This window comes from Sapajus apella, unplaced genomic scaffold, assembly GCF_009761245.1.
Source record: "Sapajus apella isolate SASKATOON/1434 unplaced genomic scaffold, GSC_monkey_1.0 scaffold4, whole genome shotgun sequence".
Lineage (NCBI taxonomy): Eukaryota > Metazoa > Chordata > Mammalia > Primates > Cebidae > Sapajus > Sapajus apella.
This window is the reverse complement of record NW_022436944.1, coordinates 28,048,233-28,064,813: the sequence shown is the minus strand read 5'-3', so window position 1 is coordinate 28,064,813 and position 16,581 is coordinate 28,048,233. Positions and strand designations below refer to the sequence as shown.

Genomic DNA, 16,581 nt, shown 5'->3' with positions numbered 1-16,581 from the left:
AGGCATAGCTTTTTAAAAATACTAATCAATAACAGCTCTAGAAAACAAGAAAAAAGTACCTAACAAGGAAATTCTTTACTGAGAGAAAGCAGACAGGACCAGGGTTCATATCTTCTAAGATCCATGTATTAGTAAGAGTTGTTGTGCACACAATCCTGGGGTAACTCCAGATCAGAATCAAGGATACAAGGTGTGGGAGAAAGCCAGGGGCAATCTTAAGGAGGATTACTAAGGGATGTGCAAGCGGAGCAAATGCCTTGGCCAGGCATGCCCCATTCTCTGTCTGTGCTGAGCTGAGCTGGCAATGGCATCAGCCCCAGATTGAGGTGAGGAGCATGGGTACTGAGCTCTAGGGAGCCACCTGATCTCAGAAGGTACTGAAATTTCCACAAGCAGGAGATCCTAATTCCTGCAGTTACTGAAGGCCTGTTATAGTGAACAGGCAGATAACCAGGGAGTCTCAAACAGAAGAGCTAAACTAAGATTCATCAAACATCTAAGGAAAACAAATCAAAACAAAAGAAAGTTGCCAAAATAAGAAAGCAAGACCACTTTAAAAGCAAGATTGTTTATTTCCTGAAGAACTAAGATGACACTGAAAAAAAAATCAGAAATAGTTTAAACTAGCTTTTGAAATTAAAAAAGACAAGAAAAGAAAAAGAACAAAAAATAATCCCCAAACTGACTACTAATAAAGGAATACAAGTTAAAATTACATGGCACCATTTTTTTTGTTTCACTGGATTGATATATAATTAAAAGGGTTGGCAGAATTGCAAAGACAGGAACTCTTCCACAGGTAAGATGGTGGCATAAATTTTAAGTATTTTAGGATATGTAATTTGGCAGAATCTACAGTAAACATGCACAAATATTTAGATCTAACAGTTTCACGTCTAGGAATCTATCCTACAAAATACACATGTATATAAATAAGCCTGTACAAAATAGATATTGCAGAACTGTTTTAATGGAGAAAAATTGAAAATAAGCAAAATATTCATCAAGATGATTCTGCACCTTTATTAACTACAAGATACTAATAATTAATGCTATAGCAAATGTTAGAAAGGTATTTTTAAAAGTGAAATAGACCTATTCATACTCACATGACAATATACACAAAGTGTATTAAATGAAAAAAAGTAATGTAGTAGAACATATATAAAAGTGGAAGCGATCTCAGATATATAAAGGTATCAATTGTTTTTAAAGGGAAAGATATTTACATACAAAGTTAGTATTGATAGCTACAAATTAAACTGTTTACAGTTAGCCTATGGAGAGGAAGGTAGGTGGGAATCACAGAAAGAAACTTTCATTTAGTTTAAAATTCTTTTGTGTTTGAGATGGAGTCTTGCTTTGTAACCCACGCTGGAGTGCAGTGGCACGACCTTGGCTCATTGCAATCTCCGCCTCCCGGGTTCAAGTGATTCTCCTGGCTCAGCCTCCTGAGTAGCTGGGATTACAGGTGCGTGCCACCACACCCGGCTAATTTTTTTATTTTTGGTAGAGATGAGGTTTCACCATGTTGGTCAGGCTGGTTTCAAACTCCTGACCGAACTCGTGATCCACCCACCTTGGCCTTCCAAAGTGCTGGGATTACAGGCTTGAGCCACCACGCCTGGCCAATTTCTTTTAAGGAGACAGGGTCTCACTCTGCCACAGCAGCCTCAGCTTCCCAGGCTCATGCCATCCTCCCACCTCAACCTCCCAAGTAGCTGGGACTATAGGCACATGCCACCACACCCAAATAATTCTTTTTTTTTTTTTTTTGTAGAGATGGGGTCTCACTATGTAAACTCCTGAGTTCAAGCAATCCTCCTAGCTTGGCCTCTCAAAGTGCTAGAATTATAAGGGTGAGCCATCACACCCATCCTCACAATGTATTAATTGTACTTTATGCCTAATAAAAAACAAATTTTAAAAGTATATCAGACCTGGGCAAGATTACTTGCATGCTCAGTGTGCAGGGAACTCTCTGATTTAGGTCAGGTACAAGTTTATAGTAGAAATAGTAAAAATTCACTCATTTATTTGGGGTTCATGGAGCAATATTGTTTTATAAAGGGTAATGAGACAGAGGCACTTGAACCACCTGCCTGTGTAACTGTATCTCCTAAGCTTAAACTGTAATTATGTTTCAGTAATTGCCTAATAAGCTGGTAAATGAACACCTGTAAGAAATTTGTTTTGTATCATTAAAGGTAACTGCTCTTGCAGTTCTCGCTTTTTAAAGTTCTTCTCTTGTGTTTTAAATTTATACACACACACACACATTTTTTTGAATTATGAGTTTAAAAAGTCTCTGAGATTGCTTCCACTTTTATTTTACATTTTACTCTTTTAATAAACTCTCACTTCTTAGAGGTTCCAGGGCATTCTCAAGTCTACATGCTCAGCAAGAAAAAGCGGTCAAATACAATGATCCTATCACACCAGCCTCATCAATTGACCACGCAAATTTTTATCAGGCCATACATATATTTTAAGCTATTAAAATTTGCACAGTATTTACAAATTATTATCTGAAACTATCTCCAGAAATCTGAATAACACAAAACTCTGGGAAAAAAAGACAGGGAGGAAGAATTTGGCTACTATGGTCCCAAACTGGCCCAAGAGCCTTCCTTAAACTTTAAAGACCAGGAGCCTGGCACTACTGTTCCTCTTTCCTGAGGTCAAGCATTCAAATTCAAAAGATTTGTGGCTTTTGAATTTGCCACAAAACACCAGTAAGAAAGCAGTACCAGATGACTCACATTGAGAAACTAGGCAAAGATTTTGAGAGCTTTAATGGCAAAGGAGCAGAAAACCTAGGCCAGACATTTCACCAATTGGCCAAAATTTAATAGTGCTTTGATTCTGTTGAGAATGGGAAAAACATACGCATTGTCTCCAGTTTGCCTCCTAGTCTCTGTAACACTGCCATGCTACAGGTAGATGGCTTTATAAATAGACTTAAAAGCTGGAAACTGATGACAAGAGAATATCAGATTAGAGTTCAACAAAGTCAAACTAGAAAGAGCCAAAAAATCAAATTTAAAAAGCACAGATGGTATATATATTTATATATATGGAGAGAGAGAGAGAGAGAGAGAGAGACAGAGAAAAAATAGAGAGAGACGATAGATACAGCAACCTAAGTCAACAAAGTAATCTATGCATAGTATCTGAGTACAAACAAATGGGAATAGTATATGTGGCAGAGACTACTATTTGACCCTCAATATCCATTCTCTACTTCTTCCTTTAGTGCTATAATCTCTTATTCTTAGCCAAGCACATGACTGATGGCCTCGCTAAAGACTGCACCTCTCAGATGCACGTGTATTTAGGTACGGACAGTAAGATCTGGCCAATGACGTGTGAGCCGAAATGATATATATTAATGGTATCCTAAATAAGAATGGGATGTAACCACTACTATTCCTTTTCCTGTTCCTGCTGGCTGGAATATAGTAAAGTAGGAAGCTGAAGCAGTAATATTAAACTATGAAATAGAAAATACATATTAAATATGGCACAGCACAAAGATAGAAGAAATTTGGGTGCCCTGCATGATGATGCATGTGCTTATTACTAAATCTCTTTGTTACATGAGAGAAATACAGCCTCCTCATTCAACTAAGTAATATTCACTATGACAGCATTGTTAATCTACGAGGTGCCAAAGCATCCCTTATAGATTACCTGCTAAACCTATACTTCTATCAGAAAAGGGTTTGCCCACTGAATGGAGATCACCCACAAATTGTGCTGCCATTTAACGAAACACTAATATGTGTATACTTACCCACACTCACAAACTGTTCTTGCATATGAGTTATGGTCTTCTGTGAGTTCATTCCTATGAGTTCATTACCTAATAATTTGCACAACTCCATAAAAAAGGGCCATTTAAAACGTCTTGATACTTACTGACACATTAGCACTATCACTGCTTGCAATCTCAGCTGCCTTCTCAATAATCTGTTTAAAAAAATTGAAAAAAATAAATTTTGGCTCTCATATTTGTGGAATTTTAAGTGTAAATGACTAACTTGTACTTAGACGACATAAGATCTAGCATTGCTATGCTTTATAACAGAAACATGAATTTTAAAAGCAAAATCACGCTTCCCCAGTGCTTTAAACTCTTGACAACAGGGAAACGACGGTATTGCTATAAGGGATTATGACTCCTAGGAAGCACTAAAATTGTCTGTAGATAAAATAAGTAGCAACTAGCATATACATGTCAGAGTTTTTTTGAAATATAAGTAAATGTGTTCTAGCAAAGGAAATGCAAAAACATGTAAGAGTTACTAAATTGTAGAATAAACTTTTGTCATTATGTTTTTTTTTTTTTTTTCCTTCAATTAAGACACCAAAAATTGAAGTAATGACATGGGAAAAGTCTAAAAATATGTTAAAATTCATTAAGTTCAAAGGAGGGGGGGGCTCATTTTGCTAAGATAGAAACCCACTTGTCCAGGAGGAAGATCAATAAGTAAATAATTAGATCAGCTGGGTGTGGTGGCCCCCACCTTTACTCCCAGCACTGTGGGAGACCAAGGAAGGAAGATCACCTAAGCCCAGGAATTCAAGACCAGCCTGGCAACATGGTGAGCCCTCATCTCTATAAAAAAAAAAAAAAAAAAAAAAGTAAACTAAAATAGAATAAATAAAAAAAAAAGATTTTAGTGTTATAATTCCTATCCTATTACATAGGGTTGTCAGAATAAAATAAGATTATGGTTATTTAAATTAATCAATAACCATAAAATTAACCTGAAAAGCAAAACATAACACAAATTATTATAACAAGCACTATATTAAATAAAAAGAACAGGACTTAGGGAAGCTTTCACTTTTTACTTCTGTATTATTTATATTATAATAACCATATCTAACTTGTACAATTAAAGGAAATCAATAAGAATATACATATTTACACATTTTTTGTTTGTTTTTGAGATGGGGTCTATGTTGCCCAAGCTGGACTTGAACTCCTGGGCTGAGGCAATTCTTCCACCTCAGCCTCCTTAAGTAGATGAGACTAAAGACTACTGTCCTTGGCTTATATATATTTAAAGACTAAAATCTCTAACCCAAATTGATACTCTTCACTCTCCAAGGGATTAAAAAGACAAGAAAAGTTTAATGACCATTTGCAGATGACTGGAGCAATGGTGAAATAAAACTTCTCTTGAAATATTCTATTAAAGATATTCTATTTACAAATACAGAAGTCTGTATTTGTAAAAGTGCTTCAAAAAGCATCTCATTTGAGCCAAAAGAGCCTATAACTGTTGAACACACATCTAGCTGAACATGATAATAGTCACAGCTAGTACTATTAAATGTATCATGAGCAGCTATGGCTTATGGATACGTTTCTATCAAAGGAATAACTAAAGACACTACATAAATATATTGGATGAGTCAAAATGTAGCTTTTTCTACTCAGTGTATACTAAGGTATATGGTTCTTGGCATATTGAAATTTCTATTATAATAAGCACAAAATTTAATTTGGTTTTAAATTATTGTTCAGAAAAACACGTTTTAAAAACTTGAAAAAATTACTCCTTAGATGGATAAAATTCAATTAAAATGAAAATGAAGAAACAGTGAGTTACATAAATTTAATTTGCATAATACTTTACATGTATAGGTAGATTAAGTATTTATAAAGTATATCAATCTTTAAAGGTAGTTTGTTCTCAAATGGACTTAGGAAATTAAATAAACTACCAGTTTATTTTCTGAACATTTTTCCCCCCCGAGACAGGGTCTCTCTCTGTTGCCCAGGCTGGTGTACAGTGGCATGACCATAGGTCACTGCAGTCTCAGATTCCTGGGCTCAACTGGTCCTCCCATCTCAGCCTCCAGAGCAGCTAGGACTATAGGCACAAGCCAACACACCCAGCTAATTTCTAAATTTTTGTACAGACAGGAGCTTCTCTAAGTTGTCCAGGCTATCTTGAACTCCTAGTCTCAAGTGATCCTCCTGGCTCAGACTCCCAAGTTGATAGGATCACAGGCCTGAGCCACGGTGCCTGGCTCCTATTTTCTGAGAATTTGTTCGAAGACTTCCTCATAAAAATCAACACTACCAGGTGCAGTGGCTCTCACTTGTAATCCCAGCACTCGGGTGGCTGAGGCAGGATAATTGCTTTAAGCTAGGAATTTGAAGCTCAATAATTGTGCCACTGCACTCCAGCCTGGACGATAGAGAGACACCTCATTTTTTACAACAAAAAACACCATGCCAAACCTGAAGATACAATATATGACAGATCAGCTCACTTAGCATGTAAATTACCATAGCCCTATATTTAGCCCCCATTAGATAATCTCCTTATCCCCAAGACATGCAGTATGTAAATTAAAGAAATATATTTAGAAATGAAGTCCTTACTATAGATTCTATAAAATAACTACATAAAAGGAAGTCTCACTAATAGAAATCTTCAGCAAAAATCAATTGTTCTCTGAATATCAGTTCTAACACAGCAGTGATTATACCTTTAATATCTGAAACAACATGCAGGGAATGTTTCATTGAACATTTTATATATTCAGAGTTACATATGAATATATTTATAGTCCTTTTAGGGGGCCTGAGATATTCAAAAATATCTCAGAACAATTAGGACTTCTTCTTCATTTTCTAAATAGGAAACCTGAACTCCAGAGGTGCCTTTTCTTTCTCAGTCAGTGATAAAGCCAAAACTAACAGAGTTAAGAGGGCTCCCTACTCCATGGTCTTCCCACTCAACAAAGCTGGCACTGTATGGGAAGTTTTGAAAGAGACTGATAGAGCTTAAACTATACATAGATAGAGCCAGCAAGTAGTCATTCAATTATTTCATGCGTAGTGGCCCTTTATATAATTAGCTTACCTTATCGAAGGGAGGGTAATAATAAGGCTGTTTTTTATTCTCTGGAAATTTAATATGCAAAGCTGTTGCATTTTCAGTATATGGATTTGTCTGAACAGTTCCCATTGGATTCAACATTTCTTCAAGTTCATCTAAAACATGCAAATAATTTTGATTCTTAAAAAAAAGTCTTTAAAACTAAGCTTAAAAAAAAAAGCTGCAATGGATCTCCTCCCATGAAAATTACCTTAGAAGTGTGTCAACTATTGGAAGTGTGACAGACAATTATATCAGTAAGCCTCTAATTTTCTGTTAATGCTTGGAACAAAATTTCAGTATGAGTCTGCATATATCTTTAAAAATTGAGAAAGTTAACAAAACTGAATGGTTACTTTACCTCTTAATTCAAATTTAGTTCTCAATCTTGAAAAGACTTTAATTGGAACTGCTCTCCCTCCATCAAAACTATGTGGCCCATAGAAACTGTAATCTCATCACTACATATGGACTTCTTACATGTAATCCTGGTTTTCATGGTTGTCACAATAACCAAATTTGTATTTTAAGTCATCAATGACATTCTTCTTATCAAATCTAATGATAATGCTCTTTATTATCCTGTAACTGCTGACAAAAATACCTTTTCTGGTAGTCTCTGGAATACTCCATTAAGTGGCACTTCTTTTACCTCACCAATTGTTTCTTTTTTCAAGGTACTCCTTCCTTTTCCTTTTCCACCACCCTAAATATGGTCCATTCACAGAATTGTATGTGGGATTTTAGAATTTCAGTATAGTTAGAAAACCCAAGAGTTCACATTATATAAGTTTTTTATTTCACAGATAAGAAACTCATGATGAGAAAGTAGGAGCACAATCTAAGATCTCCCCTCTCCAAAGTGATTTTTCTTTTCTCATATTGACTGTAGTATAGTTGTTCTCTCTGTACATCCTAAGAAAAAAAAAAGGTCAGATCTATTCTGTTTTGGTCTAATGTCCATAAAGTAGGCACATTCATAATTGTCTCCTAAAGCTGGAAAATCTTTACAAGTTTTAGTTCCTTAATTCTTTGCTCATTTTTTAAAATATTTTCTCATCTCACAGACTCAATTTTCTTTTTCTTTTTTTGAGACAGGGTCTCTGTCACTCAGGTTGGAGTGCAGTGGTGTGATCTCGGCTCACTGCAACCTCCACCTCCCAGGCTCAAGTGATCCTCCCACCTCAGCCTCCTGAGTAGGACCACAGGAGCATGCCACCATGCCCGACTAATTTTTTAACTTTTGGTAGAGACAGGGTTTTGCCATGTTGCCCAGGCTGAACTCTTGAACTCCTGAGCTCAAGAGATCCACCCAACTCAGCCTCCCTAACTGCAGTACTTATAGGTGTGAGCAATCACACACAGCCTAGACTCAATTTTCACCTGGATGGAGGCAAGTCTTTTTTTATCTTATTGTTTTTTAGAAACAGGGTCTTGCTATATTGCCCAGGTTAGATGCAAACTCCTGGCTGATCCTCCTGTCTCAGGCTCCTGAGTAACTGGGACTACAAGTACACACACCACTGCACCTGGCTCAATTCTTATAATTTATACACCTCTAGAAATGATTTCTCAGCAATTAACAGTCACGTAGTCTCATACTTCTCCTCTCTAGTACTATTATTCTTTTGCCCTAGCAAATGTAATCTAACTGAAGTCAAATTTAGTATTTTAGTACTTATTAGCCCCAAATGTAGAGGTAATCCTTTAACCTTGTTTAAAAGAGATCAGAAAAAAAGGCATTCTTTTTCTGTGTGTATAGGGAGACAGAGTCTCACTGTGTTGTCCAGGCCGGTCTCAATCTCCTGACCTCAAGTGATCCTCCTGCCTCAGTCTCCCAAAGCAATGAGATTACACATGTGAGCCACCATATCTGGCCAAAAGGCATTCAGATATACTACACATAGAGAGTAAAAATTGATACACTCTCTTGGGGAGCAATTTGTAATTCTAAGAATTACAAATTTATCTATTCTTTGACTCAATAAACCCACCACTAAGGAATTTATCTTAGATATACACCTGTACATAGCAAGGTTATTCATTATAGTAGCACTGTTTGAATTATCAGAACACAACTTTGCTTAAAAAAAAAAAATTTATCTGACAGTCCAGACATGGAAGGAAAAAACAGTTCTCTATGTAGATAGATATGGTGAATAAAGCAAGGAGCAGAATATTATGCAGAATGTGCTGTAAGTATAGGGAGAAAGACAAGTTTGTATTTCCTAGTGCATATATAAAGAATTCTGGAAAGTTAGGAAAAAAATAAATAAACGTGATTATATACCTTGTAATGATGACTTAGGGACTCTAGATGATAGATTATTTGTAGTTCCTTTGCTTATTGTTTGCCCCTACTGGGTTAAATGTGACAGTTCTAGAGTTGACACATGCAGAACTAATTGTGTTCATTTATTATTTTTCATCATACATTTTCTTAGAGATGAGGTTAGATTCACAGTATTATGCCAAGTAAATGCCAGCAAAAATTGTAATTTTTACTAAAAATACTTGTCAAGTTGATTGGTGATTCTGTGAGTCGAAACTAAGATTTTCAAGAAAGTATAGTATTTTGCTGATGTATTTTCTTGCATTGTGAAAGTTTAGTCCCCCATAAGAAATATGTCAAATAGGCTGGGAGCAGTGGCTCATGCCTATAATCCTAGCACCTTGCGGTGTCACAGAGGTGAAAATCACTGGAGCTCAGGCGTTCGAGACAGCCCTGGGCAACATGACGAAACCCCGACTCTACAAAAAATACAAAAAAAAAAAAAAAAATTAGCCGGGTGTGGTGGCGTGCACCTGTAGGCACAGCTACTTGAGGGCTGAGGCGGGAGGCTCACTTCAGCCCAGGAGGTCGAGGCTACAGTTAACTGTGTTCAATTCACTACACTCCGGCATGGGTGACAGAGTGAAATCCTGAGTCAAACAAACAAACAAAAAGAAATACATCAAATATACACAGCTCTCCTACATTTGGGGAATAACATAATTAGTAAAAATTATTAGAGGTACATGCTGGAGAGAATAGAAGAATATGGGGACACACACACACACACACACACACATTAGACTGCTAAGAGTTTATAAATCTGTCAGTAAAAATGATTATCTAAAAATAATTTCTCAGGTGACAACTGCTAATACATGAACGTTTTCAAATGTTACTTACAAAGCCATTAATTAAAAAATTTGAATTCAAATTAGTTCACCACTTTACTAGATACATTAACAAACTATAAAGACAGAAAAAAGAAAAAGAAAACCACTATTATAATGCAAGATTAACACTACAACTTCCAACATTTGGGAAAGCAGTATAGACCAATGGAAAGATTTGAATAGTCTTTCATTCAAATATTATGTTTGAACCAACTATGTAAGACTAACTTATTTTCTCTGAGCTTCTCTTTGCTATCTGTAAAAACAGAAATAAAACCATCTACCTCATTTGATATTTTGAGTAGTATTTGGGAACTAAAGGCATGTGGAAGGTGCTCCACTTACCTCAAATTTCAGGCTAAAGCCCTAAAGAAAAAGTGCTTTTATTATTTCTCCCACTTTACAGAATGTTCCTTCTACTAGTGAAGAAAGTTAGCACAATTAGGAGCAACAAAGGTTATTATAAAGACACTATTCCTTAGGAGAATTTCTCAAAAACAAAACAAAACAAAACAAACAAAAAAAAACAAAGCTGAAAGCAACACACATTCATTAAAATAAGAAATATATTCAGAAATAATTCCCCACTGTGTGCCTGGCAGCACAACTCAAGGAGTCAGATGTTTAGACTATTTCATTCCTAAATATGGAGATGCATAAGATTTAAAGACAAAGCTACCCATCACAAAACTTAAAAGTTATATACCACGGCCAGACAATCTGTAATGAGCTAAATGAATAATTTGTTAATATTAACTTATTATTAGCAAAATAGTGGTACGTTATTTTGAGAAGTAGGTTTAAAGTACTAACTTGTTAAAATAACCTTTTAAAATACAGGCCAGGCACAGTGGCTCATGCCTGTAATCCTAACACTTTGGGATGATTGCTTGAGGCCAGAAGTTCTGAGACTAGCCTTGGCAATATAGTAGACCTCGTCTCTACAAAAGTAAATAATAAATAATAAAACATAGGCCAATTTTAAACCAAAAATATTTTGTAATCTACTCAGAAACGAATCATTTTATGATAACATTAAAATAATTTTTGTAAATCTGTTTTAAAATAAATAACAATACAAAATAATAGTCTTATTTACTAAATTGAGAGAATGGTGATTCATAAAGAAATATTAACTAGTCCACATGCCAAAAGTTATTGTTTAACACTAAGGATAAGGATGTAAATCTTACCTGGAAATGAAGACCAGCTATGTAACATTATGTCTCCAGTTCTCAATTGTCCTTTAAAGTCAAAAACCATCGTATTTACCCAGGCTACAGGATAATGCTGTTCAAAAAGATACCATTGCATAAATATGCTAATAATGAACTTTAAGGTATAAACATGCATATGCCCTTTGTTTAAATAATGTTAGTTCTAGAAAGTTCTAGATGATTTCCAAAATAATCTTCTAAAATGAGAACAAGATATACATAGAAAAATGTTCAATATTTTTATTACGTTTAAGAAGAACCTTAAAACCCAATTAATGTTTCGTAATAAAATAGTATATGAATAAAATGGAACATGTACTATTCAGCTTTGTGTAAATGAGTTTTTTTTGTTTTTTTAAGACAGTCTCACTCTGTCACCTGGGCTGGAGTGTGGTGACATGATCTCGGTTCACTGCATTCTCCGCCTCCCAGGTTCAAGAGATTCTCTTGCTTCAGTCTCCCAAGTAGCTAGAATGACAGGCACCCGCCACCACATCTGGCTAATTTTTATATTTTAATCAGAGACAGGGTTTTGTCATGTTGGCCAGGCTGGTCTCAAACTCCTGACTTCAGGTGATCCACCCACCTCAGCCTCCCAAAGTGCTGGAATTACAGGTTATATATGAGCCATCATGCCCGACCAAAATGAGGAATTTTTAATAATCCAAGAAAATATGTATAATATCAGGATATGTGTTTTAAGAGCTTTCAGCCTACATAAATCTCAGTGTGGAAGGAGATAATGTCTCTAGGTATATAATATATATATACTTATATTATGTATATATATTTATTATATCTATTATATATATACCTAGAGAGAATGTCTCCAGGTATATATATTTATTATACATACCTGGCAGCACAGGTATATATAATAAATATATTTATTATACAATAATATATTTATTATATATACCTGGCAGCAGGTATATATTTATTATATATACATGGTATATATAATAAATATATAAACCTAGAGACATATATCTTTAAAAAGGAGCCATTGAGCTGATAGGACTTTTTTTTTTTTTTTTTAACTACAGTATAACAACTACATACATAACAGCTATATCAAAAGCCTTATAAAAAGTCAAACACTTTAAGGATAATTCTGTATCAGGGACAGAAAAATTACTAAGGAACTAACTCTTCTATGACTTTTTAGTCATTAAAAGTTATTTTTAGCGTTTTGTTTTTTATTTTTCTGGAGACAGGATCTCACTATGTTACCAAGATCGGTCTTAAACTCTTGTCCTCAAGCCATTCTCCCACCTCGGCCTCCCAAAATGTTGGGATTACAGGCATGAGCCACTGCATCCAGCCCAAAAATTATGTTTAGAAGACTATATGATGATAACTAGAGGAAATGCTTATATTCCCATGTTAAGAATAAAAGAACACAAATTCATATAAATAAAATAGTAACCAGGTTTTAAAAATATATAAAATAATGACCCTATCTCTGCCAAAAAGTTTTCAAAAAACCAAGAAAAAAGTGAAACACTTGACTGACAACATGGAAAATGAGAGTATGACAACAGGTCCATTCTCTTATATCCATAATTTCAACATCTGAGAAGCTCTGAAAACTGAAGGTTTGTTCATAGTTCATGTGACAGTAAGTGGCCAGAGATGGCAAAAAGCTAACGACGGTCACATTTAGTGTGAATATTCACATATTTCACTCCAAATATTAACATGCTTGATGATACATTTATGCCCCAGACCCAACAAGATGTTGAGTCAGTTACAATCAATTATCTTTCTAAAATGCACAAAATTCTGAATTCTAAAACATATCTGTCACATGAAATTTCAGTTGAAAGAATGCAGAACTGTAAATTTTTCAAATACCATCATTCTTTATATCTTCTTATTACATATGTAATAAAACACTTATAAAATAAATCTGCAAAAAAAAATGCACGTTAGAAGGAGCAAGATTACATGAACATAAACATAAATGCATGAACATAAAGACATAAACATGGAAATTTCTTACCTTCTTAAAATCATTTCTTAAGGATCAAAGTTACCTAATATAATTTAACTTACATTACGCAATTATTTCAAACAGTTTTAAAATTATTCCATTATATAAAACAATCGTTAGAAGTTAGAAAATCATTACCACTTTTCCAGCTTTCCTGATGGTCTGATATTTAGAGGGGTTAATAGTTTTCGTTGATTTCTTTGTTTTTGCTTTATCCAAAACTGCATAAACAGCAAAACATAATCGAGCCATTCTTGGTAAGTCACAAGTATTGATATCAAATTCCAGTGGTTCATTCCAAATATGATCATTTTTCCCTGATACCTCAGAGCTTACGACTGTTTTACACAGGAGCTCAGTACCATGAAAAAGACCAGCCCTGACATGAACCTGTAATGAAGCAGGCAAAAACAAATACAAAATCATTAATACTATACCACTAAAAACATTCCTCTTTTTTTAAATTTGTTTCTACACTAAAAACATCTCTATTTTGGAGAAGGAAGGAACATACTGGAAGAAGCAGCATGCCAAGTTTTCAAAGCCTATTTATCTACAGAACCACTAGACTGTAATTAACCACTATATTGATCACTAAAGTGCAGTTAGTCTAATCTGTTTTTCACTTGCTAAGTAAACAAGCTATAAAATCACGTATTGGTCCAAATGCCAGGGTGCTCAATGGTTTAAACAGGTCTAAAGAAACCAAGACAATAAGTACAAGCATACTATCATATCCTTACCTACTGACTTCATTTACTTGAGGTCTTGTCTTACTCTTTTCTATATGTAGAAAAGAATGAATGGATGTGATAGCTCCAAAGTTTATTTCTACATCTAAGTAATTTATGGATTTGTCAGACTCACACTAACCAAAGAGCTAACAAAAGATTCTATCCATATCTATGATTATCCTTTGTTTTTCCCTAAAGGCCGGGTCCACAGTGATGCAAGGCATGTGTAAAATGTCCTAGGCAATTTTGCTCATTTGCAGTTTTTAAAAATGCATGACCTAATTATCACCAATTTAAAAGTCAGGGCAAAGTAAAGCTAAAAACAGTAGTAAAACACAGAAATCAACCCAGTAATTTACTTTTAAGGTCAAAATTTCTTATACCAGTTTATTCAGATGTGATATTAGCACACAAGATTACTCAATAAATATTTACTAAATAAATACATATGTGGAATTGTTTAGGCTTATCTTTCATTTTTCAAAAGCTTATCAATAAAAGCTTTTTTGGCTAGTTAAGAGTTACCACCACAATTTTTGAAAAGGAAGATAAACACCCAAGAATATCCATATGCTTTTCATCTACAGATATTAAAACAGTAATATAAAAGTTTAAATACTGATATAATCAGCAATTTTAATTATAAATATTTATAATAATGAGTTTAAAACCTATTAAAATAGGCTGGGCGCTGTGGCTCACTCCTGTAATCCCAGTACTTTGGGAGGCCAAGGCAGGCAGACCACGAGGTCAGGAGATCAAGACTATCCTGCCCAATACAGTGAAACCCCGTCTCTACTAAAAATACAGAAAAATAGCCAGGCATGGTGGCATGAGCCTGTAGTCTCAGCTACTCAGGAGGCTGAGGCAGGAGAATCGCTTGAACCTGGGAGGCAGAGCCGAGATCACGACACTGCACTTTAGCCTGGGCGGCAGAGAGACACTCCATCTCAAAAAAAAACCTATTAAAATAATTACAACTATATTGTGCTGGCATAAATAAAACTGTAGGTTAGTAGGCCAGACACATCATAATATAATTTTAAAAAGGATGACTTACATAATAAATAGTATTCTTTCATTTAATTCCAGGAAAATAAACACAGATGGATTAGACAGTTAAATATTTTTAAATGATTAGAAGCTAAAAAAATATTAAAGTTATCAGAATAACTGCTGAGGCTGGATGATGGGTTCATGGAGGTTCATTATACTATTCTACTTTTGTGTAGATTTGAAACTTTTTTTAAAAAATAAAGCTAAAAGAAAAAAATGGTTATTCTAAACACAGATGGATTATTATAACATGATAAATATTCAAGTAACAGGGGTTACAAAGGATACTAAAAGTAATTGTAGTAAATCCTCAAGTCCCTGGGAATTTACATCTGAACATATCATCTAATTCCCTTCAACTCCAGATAAAGGGGTAATCCTTCTAGTCAAATCTCCTGGTCCCATATTGCTCCCACTTCCCAAGTACTGAGATGTTGCTCCTTTGCTCCTCTGCATTGGAAAAATCTTCCTCTCTAGCAGGCTATAAACCTGGGAGGCAGAGGTTGCAGTGATCCAAGATTGCACCACTACACTCAAGCTTGGGTGACAGAACAAGAGTCTGTCTCAAAAAAACAAAAAGGATGTTCACCTGGTAAACTGTGTGAAGAATACAAATAAAAGTAGTTTATAGGCTGGGTACAAGGGCTCATGCCTGTAATCCCAGTACTTTGGGAGGCTGAGGCAGGCAGATCTCAAGGTCAAGAGATCGAGACCATCCTGGCCAACATGGTGAAACCCCGTCTCTACTAAAAACATAAAAATTAGCTAGGTGTGGCCAGGCGCGGTGGCTCACGCCTGTAATCCCAGCACTTTGGGAGGCTGAGGCGGGTGGATCACGAGGTCAAGAGATCGAGACCATCCTGGTCAACACGGTGAAACCCCATCTCTACTAAAACTACAAAAAAATCAGCTGGGCATGGTGGCGCATGCCTATAATCCCAGCTACTCAGGAGGCTGAGGAGAATTGCCTGAACCCAGGAGGCGGAGGTTGCGGTGAGCCGAGATCGCGCCATTGCACTCCAGCCTGGGTAACAAGAGCGAAACTCCGTCTCAAAAAAAAAAAGAGTTTAAAGTGGATGGCAGCAATATTGGTGATTGCCGTCCCCTTTGATTAAAGGGGGACAAATATTAAAATCAATAATCTTTGATTTTAATTTTATTTTATAACGTTACCTTTAAATACTTTTAAATATCCCTGAAAGTATCATTAAATGGCTGGATATCTAAATGTAAGACCCTGTATACAGACACAACAGGAAAATGTCCACAGTCAATCCAAAACTCCTTAAATGAAAGCGTGAATGAAAATACAGTTTGTTTTTTTTTTAGCTTTCATTTTAGATTTGGGGGTACGTGTGAAGGTTTGTTACATAGGTAAGTTACTGTCACAGAGGTTTGTTGTACAGATTATTTCATCATCTAGGTATTAAGCCTAGTACCCAATCGTTATCTCTTCTGCTTTTCTCCCTCCTCCCCACTTCACCCTGAAGTAGACTCCAGCGTCTGTT

The 16,581-nt window shown here is 35.4% G+C and overlaps 1 protein-coding gene across 1 annotated transcript in view; it reads right to left on the bottom strand.

Moving 5' to 3' along the window:
* PIK3CB (phosphatidylinositol-4,5-bisphosphate 3-kinase catalytic subunit beta) overlaps positions 1-16,581 on the bottom strand; it is a 107,371-nt gene that overhangs the window by 46,929 nt on the left and 43,861 nt on the right. Inside the window, 4 exon segments of the mRNA XM_032265067.1 lie at positions 3,922-3,972; positions 6,891-7,021; positions 11,264-11,360; positions 13,422-13,673. Of these exon segments, the coding sequence (XP_032120958.1) occupies positions 3,922-3,972; positions 6,891-7,021; positions 11,264-11,360; positions 13,422-13,673 (531 nt within the window).